Source organism: Acanthopagrus latus, chromosome 12 (genome assembly GCF_904848185.1).
Source record: "Acanthopagrus latus isolate v.2019 chromosome 12, fAcaLat1.1, whole genome shotgun sequence".
Lineage (NCBI taxonomy): Eukaryota > Metazoa > Chordata > Actinopteri > Spariformes > Sparidae > Acanthopagrus > Acanthopagrus latus.
The window spans coordinates 5,909,188-5,935,495 of record NC_051050.1 but is presented as its reverse complement, the minus strand read 5'-3'; the positions used below and the strand labels follow the sequence as shown (position 1 = coordinate 5,935,495).

Genomic DNA, 26,308 nt, shown 5'->3' with positions numbered 1-26,308 from the left:
ACATAGTGTAAGTATTCAAATGTTAAAATAAGTCAAACATTCAAACTGCATACCAATTTAGCTACATAATGTTTGAAGACCTGCATTTTTGAAGAAGAGCTAAAAGGAATTCAAGCTTGACTACATTTTTAATCATGTCTAACAGGCTTTAATTTTACCAATGGGCCCGGCTGGCCAGTGTGTCCCCTCTCTCCAGTCCGACCCTGGAGCAAAGTCAAGAACAAGACGACATCAGTACCAAGAAGCTAATAGCTGAATACAAAGCAATGAACACAACAGGTAACCCGGAGTCAAAACATTTGTCAGGAAAATGAAAATTGATAGATGATAACCAATACAAATTATCATGCTAATTCTGTTAAATTTTCAATTTTGTTTAAATTCAACTTCATCTTGTTTTTAGTATGAATACCTTGTTCCCTCTGGGTCCTGGTTTGCCATTTCGTCCATCTGGTCCCCTGTTCCCCTTCATGGAAGTTCAAATGTTAGTGTCTGAGGCTGAGCATTGATATTCAATGCAGAAATTAAGTGTGACTAAACTGTGTGATGTGTGATCTACATATATCAATGTGACTGCAGGTCAAAAATGTTAATATTTATTAGTACAAAACACTTGTCATCATCATTATAGTCACCATGGCCAAAAACATATTTTACCCACACTATGCTGCCTTACCAGTAGGTGTCTCAGTAAGACTCAGTAAAAAGTGTGCACAGTGCAGTGAGGCTGCAATAAGGATGTAAGTAGAAGAGTAGAAAACAGTGGAGACTCTAGGTGCTTTTTATCATGCTTCCCTTCCCTCTTCCTTGCGTCTCAGCTCCTCTCAGCAAGGATGTGTGAGAGAGATGTAAGGTAGTTAGGTGGGGACAATTCAGTAACTTATGTCCTACTGCTTGACCCCCAGGTTGAGAGCAAATGTTTGAAAGTGCGTTGTGTTTACTCTCCTGTCAGATCAGATGACCAACCAAAAAATACATATGAACAAAAGGGCGTTTTAAAAAATCTTCTGCACTTGTGTTTTCATACTCTAAGCTCCTCCAATAGCCACCTTGTCTCCTGAGGTGCATTTAAGAGATGGAGAGATGCTAAATTACTGCAGAGGGATAACCATTTCAAGGTCATGGAAGGAGAGGGGAATTGTTATTTAATGCTGTTATTATGCTATCCAATTTAGCTGCTATTGATGGTTTAGTAAAATTAGTCTTGAGTGATTTGTCTCCTGTATTTAAATAACACAACTTTATTTTCATTTTATACCCCTGTTAACTTTATATGAAATGAATATGACAGAGATTAGTTTAATCATTTAATGTCCCTGGTAGTTGACCTTGAGTCTGAAAGACAGACCAAAGATGTATTCTTTAAAAACTGATTAAAGCTTTAGTAGAGGGCTGAAAGCGACTGCAGCTGTGATGATTTACTCCAGTTAAAATGTGGGGCTGTATTACATTTTGCTTTTCTGATTTAAAACTCAAAATGCTCAAGTGGAATGACTATGGCCATACAGTTAGGCATATGTTAAATTCATGTTATTGCAGTCTTTCACAATATCTGATTGTTAAACGTACATGCACGAGGCCTCTAGAAGCTCTAATGTTTCACAGTTAAATGTGATCATGTGGATCAACATATGAAGTCATCTGACATTACTATACGTTAAGGCACACAAATCATCACTGACCTTCAACCCACGGCCACCCTTTTTTCCCTGAGGGCCTGTTTCTCCATTTGTGCCCTGAACGAAGAAACATAAAATCAGTCAAGCTAATCTCCTTTTCACCTTCACCAGGCAGCTTCAGTCGTCTGGTTAAAAGAGCATGTGATACAATAATATGCTGCAAATACTATACTACATTGTAGGTTAGTTATCTTGAAAGGGAGTTTGTTTTGCTTGTTGCCCATGTAAATAACTTGTCAAAAAATTCTAAATTCTATCAAGAAGCATATTATCTTGAAACAAGTTATAGCCACACTGTTTAGATAGTGGTTTAATTTAGTATAAAAAAAATCAACTGTTGTTTCTTTCAGAACAATAAAAAATAAAATTTTCTTGGAAGAGATGACTATTTATGACAATTTTTTAAACTTTCACTTTTAAGATCAACCCTCTTGCTGTTGACGGTAAAACAAATAATTGACTGAGTGTGCAAGTTCATTCATCCACTGTACACAGCTACCATTGTAGAATAATGTTACAGAAAGACAATAGTTTGCCATACACTTTACCTCTGGGCCTGTGGGGCCCGGCTGGCCCTTGGTGCCTGGGAAACCTGGGAAGCCGATAGGGCCTCTTTCTCCCTGAGGACCCCTAATACCTGCTGCCCCTTCAATACCCTGAAAGAAAAAATAGAAAGAAACATTTACTCTTTAAAAAAAGGCACAGACACCTTTCTGAAATGTAGAGTACATGAGATGTTGATGGGATATTTTTGCATTTTTGAGTTTATGCCTATTTGCTCTTTGAGTCCTATTGTCACTGCAAGGCAAAAACCACACTACCTCATTCAAGAACTACTTCTGATGACCAGCTCATTTTCCTTTCTCTAAAAAAGTCAGGATTGTTGTCCCATACACAATCTTACACAGTTAAAGGTAGGGTGAAATTAAATCTCTGCATCTGGCTCTCAGCCATCACTTTGTTCAGGGTCACTGACAGGAGAATTAGGCTTTACCTTCTCACAGTATTTCCACATACCAACATAGACTAGTGATAGCATTCTCGACCGAATTAGCAAGCAAAATAGTATATTTCTAAAAATGTTGAATTATTTCTTTAAAACAGCTCTATAACATTTAACAATCTAATTTTATAGTGTTATGAAACAAAAACAAGCTGTTTTTTACTCTGTCGCCTTTAGGTCCTGGATCTCCTTTGTCCCCATATGGTCCCCTGTTACCCTGTGAAGAATCAAATAGTCAATGGGAGGCTCAGCCAATAATGTTTTGCTGTAAAGATGTTTGTAAATGCATCATGAGCACATACCGTTCCCCCGGGAAAACCCATGGGCCCTCGTTCCCCTGGTTCACCCTATGAATAATTTCAAAAAGGATGATGATGGATAAAGGACCAATATGATAATATGAATAATATACTTTAAGATGCCAATTATCATCAGGTACATACAAGTGAAATCTCATTCCGTATTAGAATAATTTAAAAGATAAATAGAAGACAAAAGGTCAGAAAACATGTTATTTGTAGGACTTCTAAGGGAATAAAGCCTACATTTGTGAAACAAGTCACGCAGAGAAGCGTACAAAGCATACACAAGAATGACAGTGATATCACAGCATCATCTCATGATCCACAGACATACTACAACCAGTAGATGGCACTGTGAGTCCGCAGGATGCCTTCAGAGTGCTTTTCAGCATCAGTTAACCAATATTTCCAGTCTGTCAGTGTGAACACAAAGATATATACTGCAAAAGTCATTGTATGTTTCACGAACCCTGCGGGAAAACTGCTCTCACACTCGTCTGTTTATACAATGTGTTAACCTACATATCTAAATGTGTATCTAATGACGTAATACCCCTGAGATAATGTTCAAGTGCAACTCACCATGGGCCCCTCAAAGCCGGGATCCCCCCGGGCACCCATTGGCCCCACAGGCCCCTGACATTAAAGCAGAAGAAACAACACAGAAGGAAAACAATGATAAGATATTGTGATATCTGTTCTCTCAGACATACACTTCACGCTGCCTTCACATTAACCTTATTGGCAGAAGGAACAAACGATAAAATGTTTCTGTTTCAGAAGCAGAATGAAATTTCTCCATCTTTATTGTTACCAATCTTTTATAACTTTGAGGGAATTGGCAATGAATGAGCCGCAATGAAAATCAGATATTAGGATGAGTAAAAGTTTGTTTGCACAGCATAAAAGAAACAAGGCTCTCCAAATGATATTGACCTTTTAGCTAGAGTGGCTTAGCGGGTTACTTCACCTGTGAAAAAGCTAACTTTTTTGTGGTTGTCAAAAAATGTTTTGCTAATTGCAGCAGTTGCTTGCACAAATGCACATTTTGTTTGCAAATTGTCTCTATATGACATTAATTTCTCCCTCAGTAATGGATGGGGCTGTGCCTCAAATGTAAAGCACCAATATACTGATTCTCATCACAGCTACTTACATCTTCTGTAAACTGGCATAATATGGCAGAGAAAGACACTTTTGGATTTCTGCATCTGACTTATCCCGTGAGTAAAATCTGTTCGACATTTGTTTTATTGTCTGATTCACTGGCTCTATTCTATTAATCTAAACCACTCCTCTAAATCTTCAAAGTATCAGTATCATTGCTACTAAATCTAAAATAATGAGATCTCCAGTGCATGTTTTTGAGGTTCAGAAAACAAAAGAAAAAAGTGACAGAATATAAACTTTCTAGGAATTAACTTACAGGATCCCCTTTAGGTCCAGGAACACCCATCAGTCCTGGATGTCCCTGTGAAGGTGTGCAAGTTCAATTTAACCTTCTGCGCTTTGCTGGATGCCAAGTATATGAGGCAAAACTCCAACAAGTCAAAGCCTCCATTAACAGTCTTGCCTTGAACTCTACTTACTTGAGGTCCTCTGAGTCCTGGAGGTCCCATCTGTCCATCTAAACCTGGAGGCCCCTGTTTGAAAAAAAAGGAAGATAACATATTTCAAACAAAACACAGTGTCTAAACATTTCCAGCAAGTTGAAAAACTGCAGCATACATAACCTAACAAAATGTATACCTGTGGGCCTATGGGGCCGACACTGCCAGCAGGTCCCATGTCTCCCTGACAGAAACAATAAACGATCAATAAACAGAGGAAGTAACCTGCAAAATGAGTCTGACCTCTTTGAAAGTTTCCAAACATGAAGAATAAATTCAGTTTAAAACATTGTAGGTGCTTCATTTTTTATTTTACATTTTTCATTTTTCTATTCTTCTGATGATTTCTATTATATATCAATCATTTCATTAAGAAGCCAAAATGCCAAACATTCTGTCCAGACTGTGAAATCTGAGAATTTGATGCTTTCGTTGTTTTATATCACAGTATATTTGGGGTTTTGGACTGTTGCTTTGACAAAATAAGCAATTTGAGGATGTCATGTCATGTCATTGTCAGAACTGCTTATCCCTTTCCATGGGCTCGCGGGGTGTTGCTGCTGGAGCCAATCCCAGCCTCGTCTCAGGGCGAGGGCAGGGTACTCCCTGGATAAGTCGCCAGCTCATCGCAGGGCCCTCACTGATGAGCAATGTGGGATTCAGTATCTCGCTTCGAGACGCTTCGGACACTTCGACATGCAGCTCAGCCCTCCCCGGAGCTGGGATTTGAACCAGTGACCTTCCGATCACTAGTCGACCTGCTCTACCCGCTGAGCTACAGCCACCCCAAATTGAGGATATTTATCACTATTTTTCATTTAACAGTCTGATAAATAATCAATTAACTGAACAATGAAAGAAATCCCGAGTTGCAGCCCTTGAGGGAAACCACCTTAAACTTCAATATTACTGAATTATAATGAATACTTGTAGTGGCAATCCTACCCTTGAGCCATTGGCTCCCTGAGCACCAACTTGTCCAGTAAAACCTGGAGGACCCTGTGACACACACACATAAAAACAAATATGATACATGTGCTCATGACACAGACAATAATTTTGTCATGTTACTTGTCTGCTTACCATCGGCCCTGATAGACCTGAAGGGCCATCCAGTCCACTGTCCCCCTGAAAACAAGGTTCATAACAGCATAAATCATACATTATCCTCCACATTGTCCATTAGTTCAGAGTCTCTCATAATGAATGCAAGTATATGATAACTATAAAGAGAATATTCACCAAAAAAAACACCATTAATCACTCACTCCTAATTTAGACATAATTAGGGCACTTGTTAAAGACATTGTGGTGTCAAATATTCTTCTTTAAACTGGGCTTCAAAACAAAATGAAGAAGCTTGCATTGTGAACATTCGGACATATGGCACTTCTCATGACTGAATTAAAAGTTTTGGTTAAAAATAATTAAATAACAATATGGTGAATTAGTGAAGCAATACAAAACAGTAACATGATAAAAAGACAGAACTACACAACAAGCTTGAGAGCAACGGCATCACTCACATCAGCCCCACAGGGCCCCTCTGGCCCAGGGCCACCTCGGATACCCTGAGGCCCCTGCAAACAAGATTTAGGTATTCAATGTCAACTCAATAACAATACATCACTAAAATACACAGAAAACATTGTATTCAAAGGGAGGATTAATCAAACAGATTACTTCCTATTGGTCAGAGTGCCTGTACTAATACCATGAGACAGAGATTCTGATTTCATGCCAAGTGGAATAAAAGTAAACCCGAGAATAGAGCAAAGAGAAAGTGGGAGTCAGTGCCTTGCTACTTGGAACTCAAAGTTCAAAGAGGAACTGGATTAGGGATTAAAAAGGATTCAGAAGCGCATGTCTTTCTTTGACAAAAGCTGATTGTTTGTTTTGTTCCTCTCATTTTACACCAGTTGGATGTGTAAGAGATGTATTACATGAGAACAGCTGTTAATTATTGTTTTAAACAAATACCATTGTGTGCTGACATCTTGTCCAACAGTACATGTAAATGTATGTGAAATGTTGTATATGATAATCTATAAACATCTTAACATCACCGATAAAGGAGAAATGCTTCTGGTTTATGAACTTCCTACTTTCTTTCCAAAGGCTATGAATGAAATTTAAATCATTGCAGGAATTCCTGTTTTGTTGCATTTACAGAAAGGAATCAAACAGGGAGGGGAGGGTATGTGACACTCACTGGTGGTCCCACAGGTCCAGGTGGTCCTGGTACACCAGTTGAACCCTAAAGAAAATCACAGTTCATATAGATCATTACTCTTTGATGAATTGCTCAAAAGAAGATGCCATAAGAGCTGTGTGTTTTAAAGAAGTCCATGTTGTACATCATGTTGTGTAACATTGTGTGTCAAGCATGTAAAAGAATTAGTAATTCAACTGCATGAATAAGTACCTTTTCACCAGATTCACCAATTTCCCCTCTTGGACCGTTGAGGCCAATGAGACCCTGGTGATACAGAGGGAAAAGAAACATTTTCGACAGTGTAAAAGTAATTTATTTTTCGTATTAGTCTGAATACATGAGGGTCAAATATGGACTTAAAATGTAACAGTTAATAACACTTTATAAACGGAAATAAAAAAGTAAGCAACTAGCTGGTGTACATATAGAAGCATTTTAACAGGCAGACTTTTCCCTCCACCACTTGGTGAAGAACAAAAACAGAGGACACAGAGGAGGGAATGTAGAAGAGGGACTTCGCATTAAAGTCATCAGGTGGTCAGAAACAGAACTCCAATTACTAAAGTGGCTCTTTATCTGCTCTGTAATGTGTAAATAAGCAACTGTTTGATCACAAGCACACCACATCAACAACCATATCAAAAACAGGTTATTGCATGATTTACCATGAGGTATGTAACATTTCTTTTAAAGTAAAACTGCTCTGCCATGACAAACGAGACCTTAATGTGATGGAAAACAAACATCTATACAATTTTGGTGCCGACCAAAGTAATTTTCCATTTTCTCTAATTAGATCCTGATTAACATCAAATAATCTGACTACACTATTTTATTTAGGTAAACAGTAAACTGTATAGCTGCTTTTCTTTTGACCATACTTGACATCTGCTTAAGGAACCAAGTGTCATTTTGGAACTGTGTGTTGTAATTGCACCAGTATCAAAAAAAATTAAATAGCCCAGTTAGTTAAAACTGCTTTGAAGAACTGATTATGTGAAACTTATTTTTCAAAAATAAAATACAACTGACTAAAAGAGCTTAATTGTTAAATATCCCAGAAAGATGGTGCTCATGAGCTGGATCATTCAGCTTTTTTTAATCAAAGCCCACCTCTTGTTTTCCCCGGTCCTGCCTCCTGTGTGTTGTTTGCATTTGGGTCCTCACCTCATTTGACAAAGCATAACATTCTTGGCTCCAATTTCACAAACAGTAAAATGTAAATTGGACTGACTGGTTTTCCACACAAGCAGCTGTGCAGTTTCATTCCTTACCTCATCACCTTTTTCCCCTTTAGACCCTCGTTGTCCCCTGTATCCCCAAAGGCCCTGAAATCAATCATGGACAAGATGGAAGCATTTCAATGATAAAAAGCTGTGTAAAATCATTTACCTACTACAAATATAGTATGTGTAATATCTGTATGTCTTTTGTGCCCACCTGTGATCCAGGGGCACCAGGTGATCCAGGCTGACCATCGTCTCCATTTTCCCCATCTCTCCCTGGGGGCCCTTCTCGTCCTGGAGGGCCCCTGTGACCCCGCTCACCCTATCAGACAACATGAATCATCACTGCTATGGATTCTGACTGATTCGTTATCAATCTTTTAGTGAAAATGTATGACATCTTCACAAGATACTTAGAAACAAAAAAAATCAAAAACTGAATCAAAAGTCAAACTTGCGAAAACCCACAATATAAATCATAGGTTCATAATGTGAATACACTGACCCTCTCCACCATTCAACAGAGCCATTCATAACACTGAAGACATCAACTGAATAACAACGCACTGTCTACGTGATTATGGATTGCAATAAATCTTACTGAAGACAGGTGGAAAACATGTTTATACATAGTTTATTATCAGTGAATGGCTAAACCACCGGTGTAGGCAGAGGACCATGTTATATTTTAAGCCAGAGAGAAGGATGGATACAGATGTACACATGCAGAGAGTGGCACAACGATTGAGTTATGATTTTTAACCTTTATTCAATTAGGATCTTTTGCTTGGAGCAAAGAATTCTTTTACAGGAAAACCCTGCATCACGCTCACACATTTACACACAAACAACGATTACTTTTCATTAGAATTATTGTATTCATCATAAAAGGCCTAAAAGTACTAGTTGTATCCCACCAGCAGTCCTAATATACTAAGATTGAGAGGATAGAAATAAATAGTTTGGCTCTTTTTGTACATTGGTTAATCAAAATGATCAAAATTGCAACTGATCGACTAGTTCCTCACTAATCGCACCTGGAAGCTGCCTGTACAAACACAATATAACCTGAAGCAGCTGGGGCTTCAGGGTCTAACTCCAGAGCACCTCAGTATCAGTAATAAGGGACAGGCAATTGCCTTCACTATCTCACTTCCCTCTACTAGACCTGCTGGTTGGGGGATCACATTGGTGGCTTCATAATTCAGTGGAGCATTGTCTACACCAGTGGATTTCAATTCTCTCAATGTGTGACCCCTTACAACAAAGCATCGACAATTTGCAGCCACTCCTAACAGGTTATACAAATCTTCCTGTATTGAACAGCTTGCCAAAGAGTCACTTTTACCCCTAAGAGCGATGCTTGAGGACATCTAGAGCCTCAGATTGGACACCACTTGGACTGATTCTGGCAAATAATGACACGCATATCAGTGCCAAGAGACAATAAGGTGATATCACTGGCAAGACCACCTCCATTTGACTGTTCACGAACAAAAATGTGCTTCGATTGAAGAAGACTACACAATGACTTAAACACAAACATACACAAACAGAGCAGTAGATCTATATTCACTGCTACACAGGATCTAAACACAGCATACACCAAAGACTGTTGCCCGGGCAAGTATTTCTAACTATCCCAAACCACAGTGTTTTGTTGTAAGTACTGACTCACTTTCCAGCTGAGACTTCACAGGGCATATGATAACAGGCTCACAGTTTCCATATGTTTACAGTGGACTTTCAGGATGCATTTTTATGTGTTTTGAGGTGGTTTTTGAAATGAATGTAACATGGTATTATTTACATTTACAAGCTATTCACGCAAACAAATTCAGTCAAGAGGTTCATTATGCGACTCTGCACTAAATGACAAGGGAGAGAACGTGAAATTAAATAATGCCAGATATATTGAGAAAAATGTCTCAACTGCAGCTCAGTATAATCAAATTTAGAATAAAATATGGAACTTTTTAAACGAGCAATAAAAATACTTTCATTGCTTATTCTCTCAATATGAGAATGATTACATCATAGGGAGTTTCTTGTGCAGAGGGTTTCCAAACACCCACTCCCTTTAACCACACTGACTCTGCTCCATCAACAATGTTATACTCGATTTAACTTAACATTAAACTGTAAGACTCTGCTGAATCAAGTGGTGTGTCTATTTTTACAAACTTGTATTGTATGGACAGCACTGTTCAACAAATGTGTAACTTTGATCAACATCCAAAAATGTCCAATGAAGACACATACTTCAGATTTCATTAAGGAAAAATGAACATACAATATTGAAAATATATCTTCGATGCCTTCATTTAATGTGTTGCTTTTATTTTGACTTAAATTACTTGACTTTATGCACCGTTAACTAAAAAAGGGGACTGTGTGTGTGTGTGTGTGTGTGTGTGTGTGTGTGTGTGTGTGTGTGTGTGTGTGTGTGTGTGTGTGTGTAGCTTTATTCTGGCAGGAAAGTGCTGGCATGTTGCTTGGGAGTGCTGGAAGGAAACCCAGTGAAAATGATTATTTATTTCCATGACAATTATAGCATCACTTTTTGCTGTTAACTATTTGTATGTATTTATCCGACATTGTATATTTGTAATCAGCCAATGAGGACAACCAGCCACTTGTAGAACCAGCATACCTTCAGCACATGGATCAATGCTTGTTCACAACACACCACACACAAGGACCATGGAGTGACAGTCCCACATCGACACACTAAACTGTGTCATTTTGACACACCAAACCAGCTGCCAGGGATGCTTCCTCTTCAAGTACTCATGCTTGACGTTAGTACTGCTAACATCCAAGGCGTCAACACACATTACGTAAATCGATATATCTAGGTAATCCATGACACTGACATGTTGTACTAGCCCTAAGCCCACTACCAGGCCTCTTTTAGGCTAACCAAGGGGCAATTTGATCTACTGCTCCAGAAGGTTGGGCGTACTATCTCCAGAGAGCATCAGTGCATCTGTCCATGGTGCGTCACTTACTATTCAGCCATGACTGTTTGCCTGAATAGGAGGGACAGTGACAACACCAAAACCTTTCTGGGGACTGCCAACCACATCTTCTCGGTGTACCTGCACCAATAAGTCAGAACACACCGTTTTGTGAGCAATGGTTTTGGTGCTTACCATCTCTCCTGGCATGCCTGGTCGTCCCCGTTCCCCAGGTTCACCAGGAGGTCCCTGAGATAGGAGATCAAAAAAATATTTAATGCCTTCACCACTTAAAAATTATTCAACTTAGAGAGATTGTTCTGTATGTTACATATTCTGGATCATCATACTGTAATTGTGAAGGGAGCCATCTCTAACCTGCATGCCGGTCCTGCCCATCTCTCCAGGTGGTCCTGCAGAGCCTTCTTTACTCTGCAAGCTCACAAAGAAGAAACCAGCCTCAGGTCAACAGGAACTTATAAAACAACTAAATCACATCAAAGAAAGGATATAAATTGTCACATCATACTTACAGGCCAACCAGCAAGAAGTAACTGGTAGAAATTGGTTTGCTACAGGAAGAACAGAAACACACAAGTTTAAGATTCAAAACTATATAAAGTGAAATAAAAAGAGTAGATGAGCGATTCCAATCCTTATAACTTTAAGTGAATTCCATCTTCTCCCAAACTTCACAGTCTTTGCAGTGAAAATCTATCTTTGCCTTATCACTGACCCTCGTTTAGAATGAATGGTAGTAACTGAATGACCTCTGCAGGTTGCCCAGAGAGTTCAAAGCACATACATTAACAAATCGCCTTCACAAACTACTAACAGACTTCCATTTCTGCAATCTTTTTTCAATTCTGAACTTGCAGTTCTCCATCATGCCGACATACTGATGGGTGTATTCTACAAGATACAGCTGTGGCCACTGCAGAGAGATTAAACAGATGACGATACAACATCAGCTTGCACGCACCATAACTACAGGGTCAAAGGTTTTACAGATACTCTGTGGATCTTATGGGTCTTTTATGACTTGTGGTAACTTACAATGAATTACTTAAAGGCTTAAGGAGGGACGAGGGATGAAAAATAATCTTGTCAACTGAAAAGATATTTAAAGGAATGCTAGGAAAAGTGCTTACCAAGATTATTGTGAAAAAAAAAAACATAAACATTTCATCTTTATTCATTCAGAATTTAGGTCAGACCAGAATGCTGCTGTAGGCAGGTGGGAACAGTTTTTTATTAACTTAACTTATTAACATCTTCTAAGAAGTCAAAAATTGTCACTTCAGAATGTTGTATCTTGTCAACTGTGCATCCCACACCCCACTTGAATTTGGCAAAACAAAAGTGAGGAATTTCTATCACTCACTGAATGGTTAACTATTTTTAAGAAATGTACATAAAGAACTTACTGGAAGGGTCTTCATTGGAGTTTTACATAAAGGATCAAAGGATCAACCAACTGACAGGCCGAAATGGCAACCCTTAGAGCCATACCAACAGTGTGTTTCATTTAATAATCCAATCTGGCTTCTTATTCTTTTTTTTCTTTTCAAATGAGCAACTTTTATGACCCATATTTATGGGTATACGTGTTTATATACTATCTGTTAAAATGTAATCAAAAAGAGAGAAAATAAGATAAAGGGGACAAGAAATAATGTGTTGCAGAACTTGGTGTAAACATTTCATTTAATCATTAGAGTTTGAGTACATTGCGTTTCATCTTACCTGAAAGGCAGCCCATTCCTCTGCTGTATTCTTCCACAGGTAGAAGGTAGGTAAACCTGCCGGCCCAGGAGGTCCTCGCTCCCCCTTTTTTCCTGGACGCCCTTCAGGGCCCGTCGTACCCTGAGAGAGAGTGAAAGGAAGTGGTACATTATGGCAAGACCAATCAATTTATGTGAAATAATTGGTATGGCCAACTTTGTCTAACATTACATCATAGAAATTATTTAATTTAGGACTTGGGCTCTGGCACAAAAAATTGACACATGGACTTAATGGAGACAAGGACAGGAGTTTATAGCAGTAGGTATAAAAATGTCAAAGATGAAGCTGAGATTTATGACAAGATATAGCCTTGGATGCTATCTCAGAGGTGCACAGAACGCATTTAAATCCTAAAGAGCCAAGTAGATCAACTTAACACATCATCTGAGGCTATTATGTCATAAACAAGCTTCTCTTACCTTATCACCTTTAAATCCAGTCAGCCCAGGCTCACCAGGACATCCCTGTGAACACAGTAACAACCCTCAATAAAACAGCTCAAAAGACTAAAACACACACAAAAAAGCACCCTTTGGGATACAAAATTGTATATAGCAATTACTTACTACTTACCATTGCTAAAATAATAAAAGTGGTGTGTTAGTACTGATCATCTCAGTCAATTTAAACCTGTGACTGAACTACTACTGTTAAGGAGCAGAAAACTGACATGAGAGACAAGCAAAGTACTTGTTCCCTATAAAACCTCCTAGTTTGCAGCCTATTTAACTGCCACTTAAAAAGCAAAGGAGTCAATTTACGGTCTTGTTCCTTACATTTTGGATGCTGATAAAACTTTGCAAATAAATGCAAATAAAATTGTATTGCTTTAAGCTTTGGAATGTATAGTAATTGTATTTTTAAGCTGATTGTGTTATTTCAAGTGAAACTTTGGCAGATTTCCCCACCACTTTGGCATTTTGTGGAGTCCAATTTTTCTAGTTTATGTTACTCTATGCTGCTTGTTATGTAAATGAGTAAAACTACAAGACAAGATGCTCTGATAAACAAATATAACAGACAAGGCACAGGCAAAGAAAACCCCTACACATCTGCTGATTCCATTGTTTTCTACTGCGGGACACCTGAACTGTGATACTGCAATTGTGCAATGGTCAGTCACCAAAGGAAAGCAAGGAAGCCTGCACTGAAGTTGTAATCCATTCATAAAGAGTCTTTGTTATCTGTTAAACTAAAGGTCATGGGTCATGCACATTTCATGAAGGAGATGCACTGATGCGTTTGCTACAGATCCAGATTATTCAGTGTTGATAGGCTATTACTTGAGACATGTAACCAATCAGATAATGTTGTGAAGGAGACAGGAGTGAAACCACAGATTGGTGACTATGGACAGAGTATTCTGCCAAAATAATGCTTTTTTAAATCAAATAAGTTAATTAGCAAATAACAACACTGATAATTGGAAAAAATCTGATTATCAGCGCCCTTCGTTTTCCTATATTGGACAAAATACTTGTAGATACTAATGCTACAGGTGAACAAATACTACAAAAGGCTAAGCAAGCAAGACCTGAAATGAGGGAACATAAGAGGAGAGGACAGTACTCCAAGCCAACAGGACATTTTCCTTCATGTTCCTTACAGCTGTCTACAATTACGGTAATCATGCTGAGTGATCCTGTGGATTTTATGGCAGCGTGACTCCAGAGATCGGCCCAGACGTGACCATATGGACAGTCTGGTTCTGGTTCAGTCTTCCCTGCAGTCCTTGTGACGACCCACCTCCATCGCCAGGTAAACCTTGCGTTTCGATTGTATGAAATGGCTTTAATTCTTGGCACCAGTCAGATAACTTGGCAGCCACAGGTCAAGATTGTCACGTTGAGTAATGCTATGACAAACTGTTGAGCCTCCTGAGCCACATAGTTCCCTTAGAGCTCAGATTGCAGCATCAAAGACATGTAGATCAACATGTGTTTGAGCAGTGTAACCTTCCCTGATCAAATTCAGATGGCAGCTGATCGAGAACAGCTATGGTAAGATGTAAAGCATAAGCAGATGTCACACACTTTCTACATTCATAAGGCTTGTCCTAATGATTTTAACTCTGCCCACAACAGATAACTCTGATATGATACAGCAAATGTACTGTTAAATCAGTGGGAAACAAGCCTTGGCCTTTATTATCAATTAAAAACACACACACACACACACACACACACACACACACAAAATGCAATAATATAAACTAGAAAATGATTTCATAGTCATAGTCATACTGAGCAGACCATAATAAAGAGTACTTCTTCCTCTCTTCGCTGCTGAAAAAATGCATTGGTTACACTTAGATACATCCAGTATCATCAAAACAAGTAGACCATAAGCCCACTCACTTCCTGCCCTGGGGGACCCATTCGGCCAGGTGGTCCTCTCTGGAGCCGGTATGTTTTGCCATCTGAGCCCAGGACCAGGTCTCTGTCTCTGGACACGATGGTCACAACGCCAGGGCGCTCCTTCTCTGGTAGTTTACCATTGTGCTTGGCTCTATGACCAGTGGTGTCAAGCTTTCCCTTTGCAGATGGACCAGAGATGATTACAAGAGGTGTGGGTGAGACAGACCTTGACCATTCATCAGTTTCCTCCCATAATTTGTTGGAGTCTATGTCTACTCTGGGATCTGTAGGGATTTTCGGAACTACAGGAAATACCATTATTGGCTTCTTGGTGGCGCTTTCGATGTCCAGGTCAAGGATGTCATCAGATGGTTTTCTGGGCAACAGCGATGAAGTCCTCCCACCAGAGTCAGTCTTTTTGTCTGTGGTGATGTTCTCCTCCAATAGTTTAGAAGACAGTTCAGGCTTCCCCTTCTGGTTTCCCTTAAATCCATTTCTGGAAGGCTTCCACTGAGGGTTGACTTGTCTGCCATTTTGGAAGATTGGATCCAACAAGTCAGTGTCCTCGTCCACTACAAAGACATCCCCACGACCTACCGAACCTTTGGACCGACTGGATCCTGAAGGCAGTGTCCCGTCACCCCGAGAACTCCCTTGTCGCAGAAACATATTCTGTTGAGAGACAAAACAAGAGTTGGGGCTCATTCAAGAACAACCTGTCATATATTTCAGATATTTCACAGACATATATTTGGGATGTTCCTATGTCAAAACCAGTACTGAAACAGCCTATGATACTGCTGGAATCTAACGGTGAGTATGATATGTGGAGGAAGTACTCAAATCCTTTATTTATATGCAAATACATAGAACGACATAACACTTTGTCACAATTGCTGCATTCAAAACTTCAGTTACCTTGAGGATTAATCTGCTGAAGGTACTTGAAGCATCCAAAGTAAAAGCACAGATTCCACCCAGTCAAAAGATCTCTGCGTAGCTCAAGTGTTACAACAAACTTTAAATTTTCAAGAACAACTGACAAACATGACATTGTTATTACTATTTATTCATTTAACTTTTTAAGGCTGTTTATCTAATTGTATTTCATTTCTTGCAATTCTTTTTGTTATGCCCAAACGTGATGATGGTGGGCCTTGCAGACCCAGATCAGGAACCAGTACCCAGCCCAAGCTCTCTAAGAAGACGAGAAACAACTCCCCATGAACCTCACATCAACCTTGAAAAGACATGGGAAGAAACCTCGGGAAAGGCAATTCAGAGAGAGATCCCCTCTCCTCGGACAGCTGGGTGTCTATGTGCATTTGTTCTGGAATGCTGGTGATGTTTGTTTTACACACCTGAGCTTAAGAATTTCTTCTTAAATTAAGGTTGGCTAACCGAAGCACCTGGAGGAAACCAGTTGTTGCTCAGGGTGAGCAAATGCGTGTTATTGACTCAATCTCAGTACCTGAGCTGTTTATCTAATTGCGTTTCATTTTTCATGCAATTCTTATTGTTATGCCCAAACGTGTGCATTTCTTATAGTATGTTTGTGATGTTTGTCTGATGCATCTGAACTAACTTTTTTCTTTTTTTTTATTTAAATTAGGAAACCAGGGGAGAACAAATGTGTGTTATTAATTCAGTTTCAGTTTCTGAGCATGGATCAGGCCAAACAGAATAACCTCCTGAACCATTTCCTTTTTTTCTTCTTCTTGCTCAGGAGATCTTCCAGCTGGGACTTCATGGAGCTTTCTTTCTCCTCCCACTCCTGCTCCTTTTCCTACAGCGTCTTCTTGAGACCCTCTGTGGACTGAATGAGGGATGTCTTTTCCTCCTGTCACTCCACCTGATGACTCTCCAGCTTCTGTTCAGCATTCCTCAGAGCAGCCGCGAGGGTTTCGTTCTCGCATTTTTGCTCATCTAGCTGAGCCTCACAGAGAGCTGTAGATTTATCCATCTTCTCCAGTAGGGCGATTTTCTCCAGCTGCCAGCAGAGGTGCTCAGTCTCCAGAAGATCCTCTGCCTTTTTCAGGGCAGATGTGATCTCCCTGCTTTCCTCTCTGTGCTCCTCAAACTGGGCTTGATGGGACGCCTGAGATCTTTCCACAGCCTCCTTTGCTTCCTCTTGCATATTATGCACAGTCTGCTTGAAGTCTTCTGTGGCCTGAATGAAGGGTGTCTTTTCCTCCTGCCACTCCACCTGATGACTCTCCTGCTTCTGCTCAAAATTCCTCTAAGCAGCAGCGATGGTTTTGTTCTCGCATTTCTGCTCATCCAGCTGAGTCTCATAGAGAACTGTACATTTCTCCATCTCCTCCAGCAGGGGAATTATGTCATCATCCCCAAAGAGAGATTCTCCTCTATCAACCTTCATTATTGTAGGTAGGTGTAAAGTATTATATCCACATTTGCAACTGTGTTACTTCTTTTGATTTTTGGGTTCAGGCTACTTTCTATATCAGATAAATACAAATGACTTACAATGAAAACTATTTTATAATTGTTCTGACTATAAATCAGTTTGGTAATGAAAATTAGCTGTCAAAATGTGAACTTCATGACCCATCAAGGCTCAGTCACCTATACAAACACAACAGCAATTTAAAGTTATGTGGTATCCAGTGGCGACAGCACAAACACTACAGAATGTGACAGCACAAACGCTAACAAAACACCAAGCCATTTTTCCTTTGCTTGTCATACTGCATTACGTACACACACACGCATGCAGGCACGCACGCGCACGCACGCACGCACGCACGCACACACACACACACACACACAAACAAAACACATGAAAACGTTGGGCCTCAGGGAACTGTGCCACGGGGGAGAGGCCTTTAAGGAAAATGGACAAAGGAGCTGTAAATTTTGTTTGATGACCCTAATGGGTTGAAATGGAGGGTACTAAAATGAACCTGAGAGGCATATGGAGAGCAGGAAGACTGGAAAAGGAGAGTGAAGCAGGCGTGTGCACACTCGCAATTGTTTTTTCAGAGTAGAGCAGAGTTGAACCTTTTGGATATATACATATACATGTGAAATTTTGGTTACATGTATGCTATGCAGCATCGGAATAGTCAAAGTCATAATGTAACAATTAGACAGTAATCATTCACCCATTACCATACCTACTGCTTTCAAGAATACTATCTACATTTAGATCAAGAGGCCACCTCTTGTAAAGTCCTAGTTAAACTTAGCAAGCTAACATTCTGAACTAAGATAGTTGTCATGGCAAACACTGTGCCACTAGCATGTTTGCATCATCTTTCATGACACCAAGACCCTCTGACAGCTGAAGAAGCATGATAGCACTGCAGGAGTCATGTTCTTTGACTTGTCCATGGAGGTGCTATCAACATCATAAAGCACTGCCTTGTGGAGAAAAGTTTCTGTACCTCAACACTGCATCCTAGACTAAAGACTGCCTGTCCAGACACGGCATCACAGAGTAGATTGCAGTGTCTCTGAGGCTGTGATAAGCAACTCCAGTGCACCTTAAGGAACTACACTGGTGCCATTCCTCATCACCTCTACACCTAAGACGTCAGCATTAACCCTGGCTCTGGGAACCTTCAAAAGTTTTCTGATGACTCCTTTATTGTATAATAAGGAAAAGTGGAAGGACCAAAGATTACAGATAGAGAGTCACTGGTGCAACAACAGTCACCTGAAGCTCAATATCAGAGGGCAGTATGCAATAGTTCATGCATTACCCTTCAAATGTTTATCACACCACTAATAATTGGGAAAACAAAAGTTGCCATTTGGAGAGAGCTAGAGGTAGTTTTGGGTATGAAACAGGAATAATAAAGTGATAACAATAAAGTGACAAACATTTTATGAATTACAATTTTTTATCGTTACATGTTTTGCTACAACAGCATTGAAATTAGCATTACGTGTTTGCATTATCAGAAATAATGATATGCCCAGACATTGTCCATATATTATCTTTTGAACTTGACTTTCATCCATCAAAACTGAAACATTAGAACAATAGTCAGTCTTGTCTACTGTATCTTCAGTGAAACCCTACCCTTGGTGAAAGGTAGGCCTAGTATGAGGAGGGCCAGTGAAGGGCTCACATAGGCAAAAGACCAAACACGGTGCCCCTGGTGAGAACAAAGGCCCTTTCTATCTCTCTTATCCCAGGCTACGGGTAGGCAGGCAGCCCTGGTTGATAAGCTGACACTAAATCTCCTCTGGTCAACACCGTTCCCTCAGCTTATCTACCTACCAGTCTGTGAGATTTTCCTATGTACACCAGCCCAGAGCATACTTAGTTGGAATACTATTGACGCATTGTCCAGTCAGTCAGGAGCCAATAGCTGTCAGACACTCCTCAGCAAAGAAAGACATGAAATATCCCAGTATGATATACTTTTTTTGAGAAATCCTCTTCTGGTTCATTCTGGTACTTGTTTCAGGGTATGTACAAGTGAGCTGACAGCTATGGCCAGTTTAAGAAACTAACAATAGTTCAATGTCCTTTGTGGGTCTTGAGGAGTTTTTCAAAGTGTGCAAAAAAGGGTAACTGGACTGCACATATTCTAAGCTGACAAAATGCTTTACAATTTGCCTTTCATTTCACTTGCCCATTGCAAGGAATTTTTAGTTCAGTGCTGAAGTGGACAGGAGAAGCCAGGGATCAATCTATCATCCCTGCAACTGATAATAACCCTGATGACGTCAATAGGGTTATTTTAGTTTGGCTTGAGATTTCCAAATGAAATGCAGGTTTTCTGTCAAATATCTGGAGTGCAGTGTTTTAAAGATGAGGGCATTTAAAGGGTATGGAAAGTCTAACAAAATTCACTATTGGGTTACAGAGAACTATCTGGGAAGTCATCCTTGAAAACAGTTTTGAAAGTACTAACAATTTGTCTATCACTGTCTATCACAACTTCAACTTATCAGATCAACAGGCCACATGACCATGTAGGAAAGCGCTACCACGTGATACATCAAACCCAAGTCAGTCGAGAGAAAAAAATCCTTCAGTGCTGGTCTTCACGCTTCCTTCAATGAAATATACTCTCCAGTTCAGATATAACAGATGCTATGATACCCCATATACAAACATACAGCACCTTTGTCAACCTTGAGGAGCTGCCATTGTTGTTATCAAAATAACAGTTTGCTTCACTTGCTGTCATTACACCTGAGCTACATCGATGGCTGCCCGTAGTTCCTGGTAGGTTGCTGATTGGACTGAACCATTGAGGAAATGCATAGCTTGAAGCCTGGCAAGATATATTTGAGGGGCCATGCCAGCTTGCAAATCTAGCTGCCTCATATGGTATCTATTTGGTTGTAATATTGGAATCATAAGCACCAATGTATGGGCAGCTCTATTAGTGACACCTTTCTTATAGATATCAGGAACATTGCTGGATAAAATAACATAAGCAGCCAGGCTCACCTACTATTGTTCTCCACTTGATATCTGTTTAGCAGCTTTAGACATGGGGTGCAGATTACATTTTTGACAAGATACATGTCAGCTACAATTAAGTACTACATTATTAAGCTGTACTGTTCAAAAGCATAAAAGCCACTTCTAAGACCTAACAGGATGTAAGCCACTAAAAGTACTGATCTACTCTGCAATATGCACTGCCTGGCCCCCAAAAAAATGGCCTGGATTTAATTAAGCAAGTAGGTAAGAGCCTTCCATTTGATAATTATTGCAGTGATTAATCAGCTTATTTAAAAAGTGGGTCAACATGGTGTCTTGAGTGATATAATCTCCATTATTCGTTTGATTTCGAGGGTCAAGATTGTGACCTCATATCGATCGATATCTGACTTACAATAGTGATTGTGACACCCCTAGAATAGACGTTACTCATTTTCAGAGGGGTCAAGTTATCGGCCTGCATCAAGCAAAGGAAATAACTAAGCAAATTGCTGAAACAACTGAAATTGGGTTAAGAACTGTCCAATGCATTGTTAAACCTGGAAGGACAGTGATGAGCCATAAACTTCGAAGAAGAAATGTATGATTGTGATCGGGGATTGGTTAAAGGTTTGGTGAAATCATATCGTAAAAAAATCTACAGCTGAACATAGAGCTATGCTTAATTGCGAAAGTAAGAGCATTTCCACAGCCTTAACAAAACCACTTATCAGAGAGGCTAATTAGAAAAAAAAGCCTTCAATTTGCTAGGGAGCATAAGGATTGGACAATGGACCAATGGAAAAAGGACGTGTGGTCTGATGAGTCCAAATGTAGTCTGTTCCACAGTGATGGACGCATCAGGGTAAGAAGAGAGGGGGATAAAGTAATGTACCCATCATGCATAGTGTCTACTTTCTTCAGATCAAAGTGACGTGGATAAACTGAATGAATATTTTTTTTCATCAATGGATTTTTTTATTCCTTGCATATTCCAAAAAGAAAATACCACAATTTATCTGGCTCAGTCTGTGAAAGAGTGATACAGGGAGCATGAGACATCATTTTCAAACATGGATTGCCCACCACAGAGTCCAGACCTTAACCCCACTGAGAATCTTTGGGATGTGCTGGAGAAGACTTTACACAGCGGCCTGACTCCCCATCATCATACAAGGTCTTGGCAAAAAAATGATGCCACAGCGAACGTGTGCCGTAATCAAATCTAAAGGCGGTCTAACCAAGGCCCCGTCCACACAGGGGAAAACAATCTTTTTTTTCTCAGTCTTCCTCATCATCATTTTAAAAATATTTGCGATAACGCTGTAGTTCATACTCCAGGCCTATAGGTGGTGCTTGACATTCACCAAAAATGAAGAGGAAGACACAGAACATGTGCATTAAGCTTGCACGCTGTAAACAAACAGACAGTAGACGGAGATACCGAACACAATAAGAAGAAGATGAAAATGGCTAGTGTTGTTGTTGTTGTTATGAGACGTCGCGGGGTTCAGAGGTTCAAGAGGTCGAGGGGTGGGGCGATGGCGTCATTGTTTCGGAAAGTATGCAGATTTGCCGTCCACATGACAACAGGAGGGCTGCGTTTTTGGATTTCTCCACCCTGAGACCCGTTATCAATAAAGTGGGTTTTCAGGCGCTGCGTTTTCAGGATCCGTGTGGACAGTCGGCCAAAACGATGCAATGCATGTGCATTTCGCAAAAGAGCGATTTCGTGTGGACGGCCCCCAAGTATTACTGTGACTTTGGTTTGGGCTAGGCAGTATATCTGATAAATCACTCAGTATCCTTGTGTCATCATCCAGTATCATGATGTTAGTGTATTACTTCATGATACCTGTGACATACTGTAAATGGGGTCTGAAAGATTTTAACCGGGGGAGAAATGGGGGCCACTCCATGAGCTGTCACCAGCATGAAAAACAGTGTCAAGAATCAGTACTTGTAACAGTGGCATCAAACTGAACAATTGAAACCTCCATAAGGTTAAATGAATGAAAAAAATAATTCAACAACTTTGAAGATAATCTGAATCCCTGGAGACTCTGGATAGCATGCATGTGAGTAGTTATCTTGTCAAACAATTGTCTATTAATTTGAGAAATTATTTCTTTCAACCTTTGTATTATGTGCCAAGACAACAGTTACACTCTGTGCACTCGGCTCTGTAGTAGCAGGCCGAAACATGAAAGGACGCTGTGCATATTTAATGTGTTTGTTCAGACCTTTGTATCCTAACAACACACAGTCTGAGCAGAGGCACAGCATAAGTGTGGCCCACCCAAATCTATAGGTGAACAAATGATAGTCATGGTATCAAGTGGCTAAGTCTGTGCTAGTACAAAGTGCCTCAAGCTGTTAAACAGACAATTTTACAGGCTCCATATTGCCTCTCTTTTGCTTTGTTTTATTACTTAAACTGAAAGTTATCATTGTCGTACTTGTCAGTTTTCAAGCCATCTAGCTACTGAGACCCAATTTATAATGTAATGTATTGTGTACAACTGTCCTCTTAATTCATATGGCCAACATAATGCAGACACATACTTTTGCAAAACTATTTCTGGGGCTGCTATTCATGGTTCCTTGGTTCCAAAGAAAATCTTATTGCTACATCATAATGATAATGCCATGTGCTTACAACAGTCTGTGGCAGCAGATTGTCGTCTCTTTTTCATCATGACAATGCCCCTGTGCACAAAGTCATGCCTCACAAAAAAGCAGCATTCCCAGTTTGACCCTGACCTCAACCCCATCCATCATCTTTGGGATATAGTGGAACATGAGTTAGGCCTTATCACCCACCATCAGTGCTGGACCTCACTAATGCTCTAAAAGGCGCAAATCTCTGCAGTCAGGTTCCATAATTAGGTGGGAAGTCTTCCAGGAAAGACTTGGTGCATGTTTGGCAATCACATGTCCTGTAGGTATTATATTAGGTAGACCACATAGTTTAGTACAGTCCTTATATGCATTGTGTGGGAAGAGGTGCAATTATTTTGGTCAGTATAGGTAATAATTTTGCATGAGGTTGTAATAGATAAAAAGAACAGAAGAAACAGTTGCCATTACTGCTAAACCGATCAGTGAATTAGTCGATTCTCTGGACAGTTTGGTACTTGAAGTCCTTTACTGAGCCAATATGCCCAACATTTGCATTTCAAATTTTAAGATTATTTTCTGACATTTTAAACACTAAAATAAAATAAAATAAAATAATCAGTAAAGAGTAATTATGATGATTCTGGCAGCCAACCCCCTCCATGCGGCCTGCGACCTGATGTCAAAAATGTAACATACACGCAAAATATTTTTCATTTAATAATTTCTATAATACACTAATTTAAACTACAAGTTCATATGCAAGTGAAATAATAACGTTTACAATGCAAGTTGACTTTTATGTTAAAGTAGACTCCTCACAAGAAATGCTATGTCTTCAGTTAGCACCACAAAAATGTGTCTACAGGAGCAAAACAGTGGTCAACAGTGGTCTCTCCACACTAAAAGTTAAATGTGACTTCTGTTGTGCTGTAGCTCTGTTACTCGCCCCGCTGCTGTCCAGAGAGGACACCTCTGGTCCTAGAGTCTGTCGTTGCACTGTTCATTTATCTATCAACCGACTACCATGGCAAGCCTAGTGCAAGATTTAATCTAAAAAAGATGATTAGAAAGATTTGCACAGTAAAAAAAACTAATGTGCAGACAGATGTTAACTTCTGTTTGTGTTTTCCTTGTTAACTATGAAATAGGCTAGTTCAGTTCCATGTTTCAACAAGTTTTGTAAGAGTATGAAAAAAAGATTTGCATGTCAACAATGGAAATAAAAAACTAAATTTTTTAAAGTATTGCAACTTGCTGTAGCACCTGAAGGCTGTAGTGGCCCTCCAATGAGATGACAATATAAGCAATTGCTGCAAGCTAATCTGAGTTTAAGATCCCTGCACTAGATCTATCGAAGTCATACATGTGTTTCTATTTTTTCTTTGTCAGTGAGCTTTTCCAACCTGCAAGGCAGCCACTGGTCCAGTTCACAAGGACTTGAAACTCTCTAATCCATCATACTGTCACATGACCTTGGTTAATTACTGTCTTAGTCATTATGATTGCCTGCTAATGGAGCTGAAAGTAATTTAAAAGTCTGCTGGTATAGTGCGCTTGGGACAATATTTGAATAACCTTCATTAACTCCCTTTTAAAAAATATCTAAATGAGGAACTGGTCAGTTTAGACTGCAATTCATGCAAAGATATTTTAATATAACTGCATAATGAGGTTACCCTTCATCAGATGCAAATGATAATTAATGAGAAATGCCTAACAGTGCTGAGAGAACATGAAAGTCATGACTCGAATTTTCTGCAACACATAACAGACATTTGTGGGAAAACAGTAAATCAGAATTAGGGTAGATGTTGATGGAGCACACCTGGGCTCAATTAATGATTATAGCAAACTGTACTGTCTTGCCATCATCACAAGTCTCCTCAAGAGTCCGTCTGCATGTGAAGCTGACAGATCCTCTGTTATGAGCAATAAGAAATATAAGGAGGCCTCACAGCCTGACAAAAGCGCTGCAGGCTAGAGTGCTATCATCATCACACACAAGCACACACACACAGACAATGAATACTTGGTTCTACAAAGGGCTAATCAAATAGCAAGGTCCATAAATCTAACCAAGACACAGGTATGCAGACACTCTCAGACTGGCTGGGTCTTGCAAGCAGCAGTAAGCAAGTTGGCCTGAAAAAAAACGCTTGATGACAGTGGTCTGAGATTTTGGGATGGAAACACTGCACCTGGGAGAGTATAATTTAAAAAAAAACAAAAAAAAAAAACTGAACAATGTGAGGAAAAGCTAATCAATTTGCAAATGAAAATAGAACAAATGTTTCCAGGGAATCTGAAACAAACACATAGAAAATAGCAACAGTAGCTGCCACAATGAGGAGACATTAAGTTATTGAGGTTCTGACGGTGAATCCCAACATATGCACTGTCCTAGGTGATGTGGATAAGACACAATCTCAATGCCTTGAATCACTACTTGAATGCATGTTAGTACCTGCATGTACATGTAAGGGACTGTCTGTGTGTGTTAATCAGAATTGTCATGTGCACACAGCTGAGCGTGTGACTTTCTATTGTGAGTCAGTGTGGGTTCAGCAGCTCAGCAGGTCGAGTGCAGCATTAACACTGTCGTCATTGGGGATTTTATTCCTAACAGGACCACCCATGTAAGGGATCAAAGTGTCCACCAAAACGCTAGTGGTGGTCCTGGGACATAAGATCATAAAGACTTTTTTAAACAATGAATTTGCTTGACAGCCTCTCGCTTCCAATGAGACAAGTGCCCATAATGCCACTTCAGGCTTCTCATGTTCGCACTGGATAGCCACAGAAACCAAAAAGTAATTTGGAGAGCCTCCATTCATAAAGTTTTATCGTTCTGTTTTCTCCGCTAACTGTGCTCTGAAGGAACAAAAAAATCCCACAAAAGAAAGCATGCATTTATTCAAATAACATCTGGGCCATATACTATTATAAAGATTTCACAGTGAGCAAGATTATCTGGATGCTTCATTATGACTTTTACATGCAAGAACTTTGATTATATTTTGCACTGTAATTAGTGATAAAATGTGCCAAATTTGCTACAATCAACTGTGGTGATTAAAAACGCCTTCTATGTCAATTAAAGTCATGGATGTGATTTGTTATGCATACAAAACAGACA

At 39.7% G+C, this 26,308-nt stretch overlaps 1 protein-coding gene across 7 annotated transcripts in view; it reads right to left on the bottom strand.

The window, feature by feature from the left end:
- The window catches only part of si:ch211-196i2.1 (collagen alpha-1(I) chain), a 104,512-nt gene that overhangs the window by 30,329 nt on the left and 47,875 nt on the right, over positions 1-26,308 (bottom strand). For all 7 annotated transcript variants that reach the window (XM_037116558.1, XM_037116559.1, XM_037116562.1 and 4 more), the window contains 23 exons: positions 15,141-15,812; positions 13,203-13,247; positions 12,742-12,861; positions 11,529-11,567; positions 11,374-11,427; positions 11,191-11,244; positions 8,250-8,357; positions 8,084-8,137; positions 7,020-7,073; positions 6,807-6,851; positions 6,121-6,174; positions 5,678-5,722; positions 5,540-5,593; positions 4,734-4,778; positions 4,574-4,627; positions 4,411-4,455; positions 3,567-3,620; positions 2,985-3,029; positions 2,846-2,899; positions 2,228-2,335; positions 1,683-1,736; positions 413-466; positions 159-203 (listed from right to left, as the gene is read on the bottom strand). In XM_037116558.1, the coding sequence (XP_036972453.1) occupies positions 159-203; positions 413-466; positions 1,683-1,736; positions 2,228-2,335; positions 2,846-2,899; positions 2,985-3,029; positions 3,567-3,620; positions 4,411-4,455; positions 4,574-4,627; positions 4,734-4,778; positions 5,540-5,593; positions 5,678-5,722; positions 6,121-6,174; positions 6,807-6,851; positions 7,020-7,073; positions 8,084-8,137; positions 8,250-8,357; positions 11,191-11,244; positions 11,374-11,427; positions 11,529-11,567; positions 12,742-12,861; positions 13,203-13,247; positions 15,141-15,812 (1,956 nt within the window). The remainder of the gene's footprint in view (positions 1-158; positions 204-412; positions 467-1,682; positions 1,737-2,227; positions 2,336-2,845; positions 2,900-2,984; positions 3,030-3,566; positions 3,621-4,410; positions 4,456-4,573; positions 4,628-4,733; positions 4,779-5,539; positions 5,594-5,677; positions 5,723-6,120; positions 6,175-6,806; positions 6,852-7,019; positions 7,074-8,083; positions 8,138-8,249; positions 8,358-11,190; positions 11,245-11,373; positions 11,428-11,528; positions 11,568-12,741; positions 12,862-13,202; positions 13,248-15,140; positions 15,813-26,308) is intronic.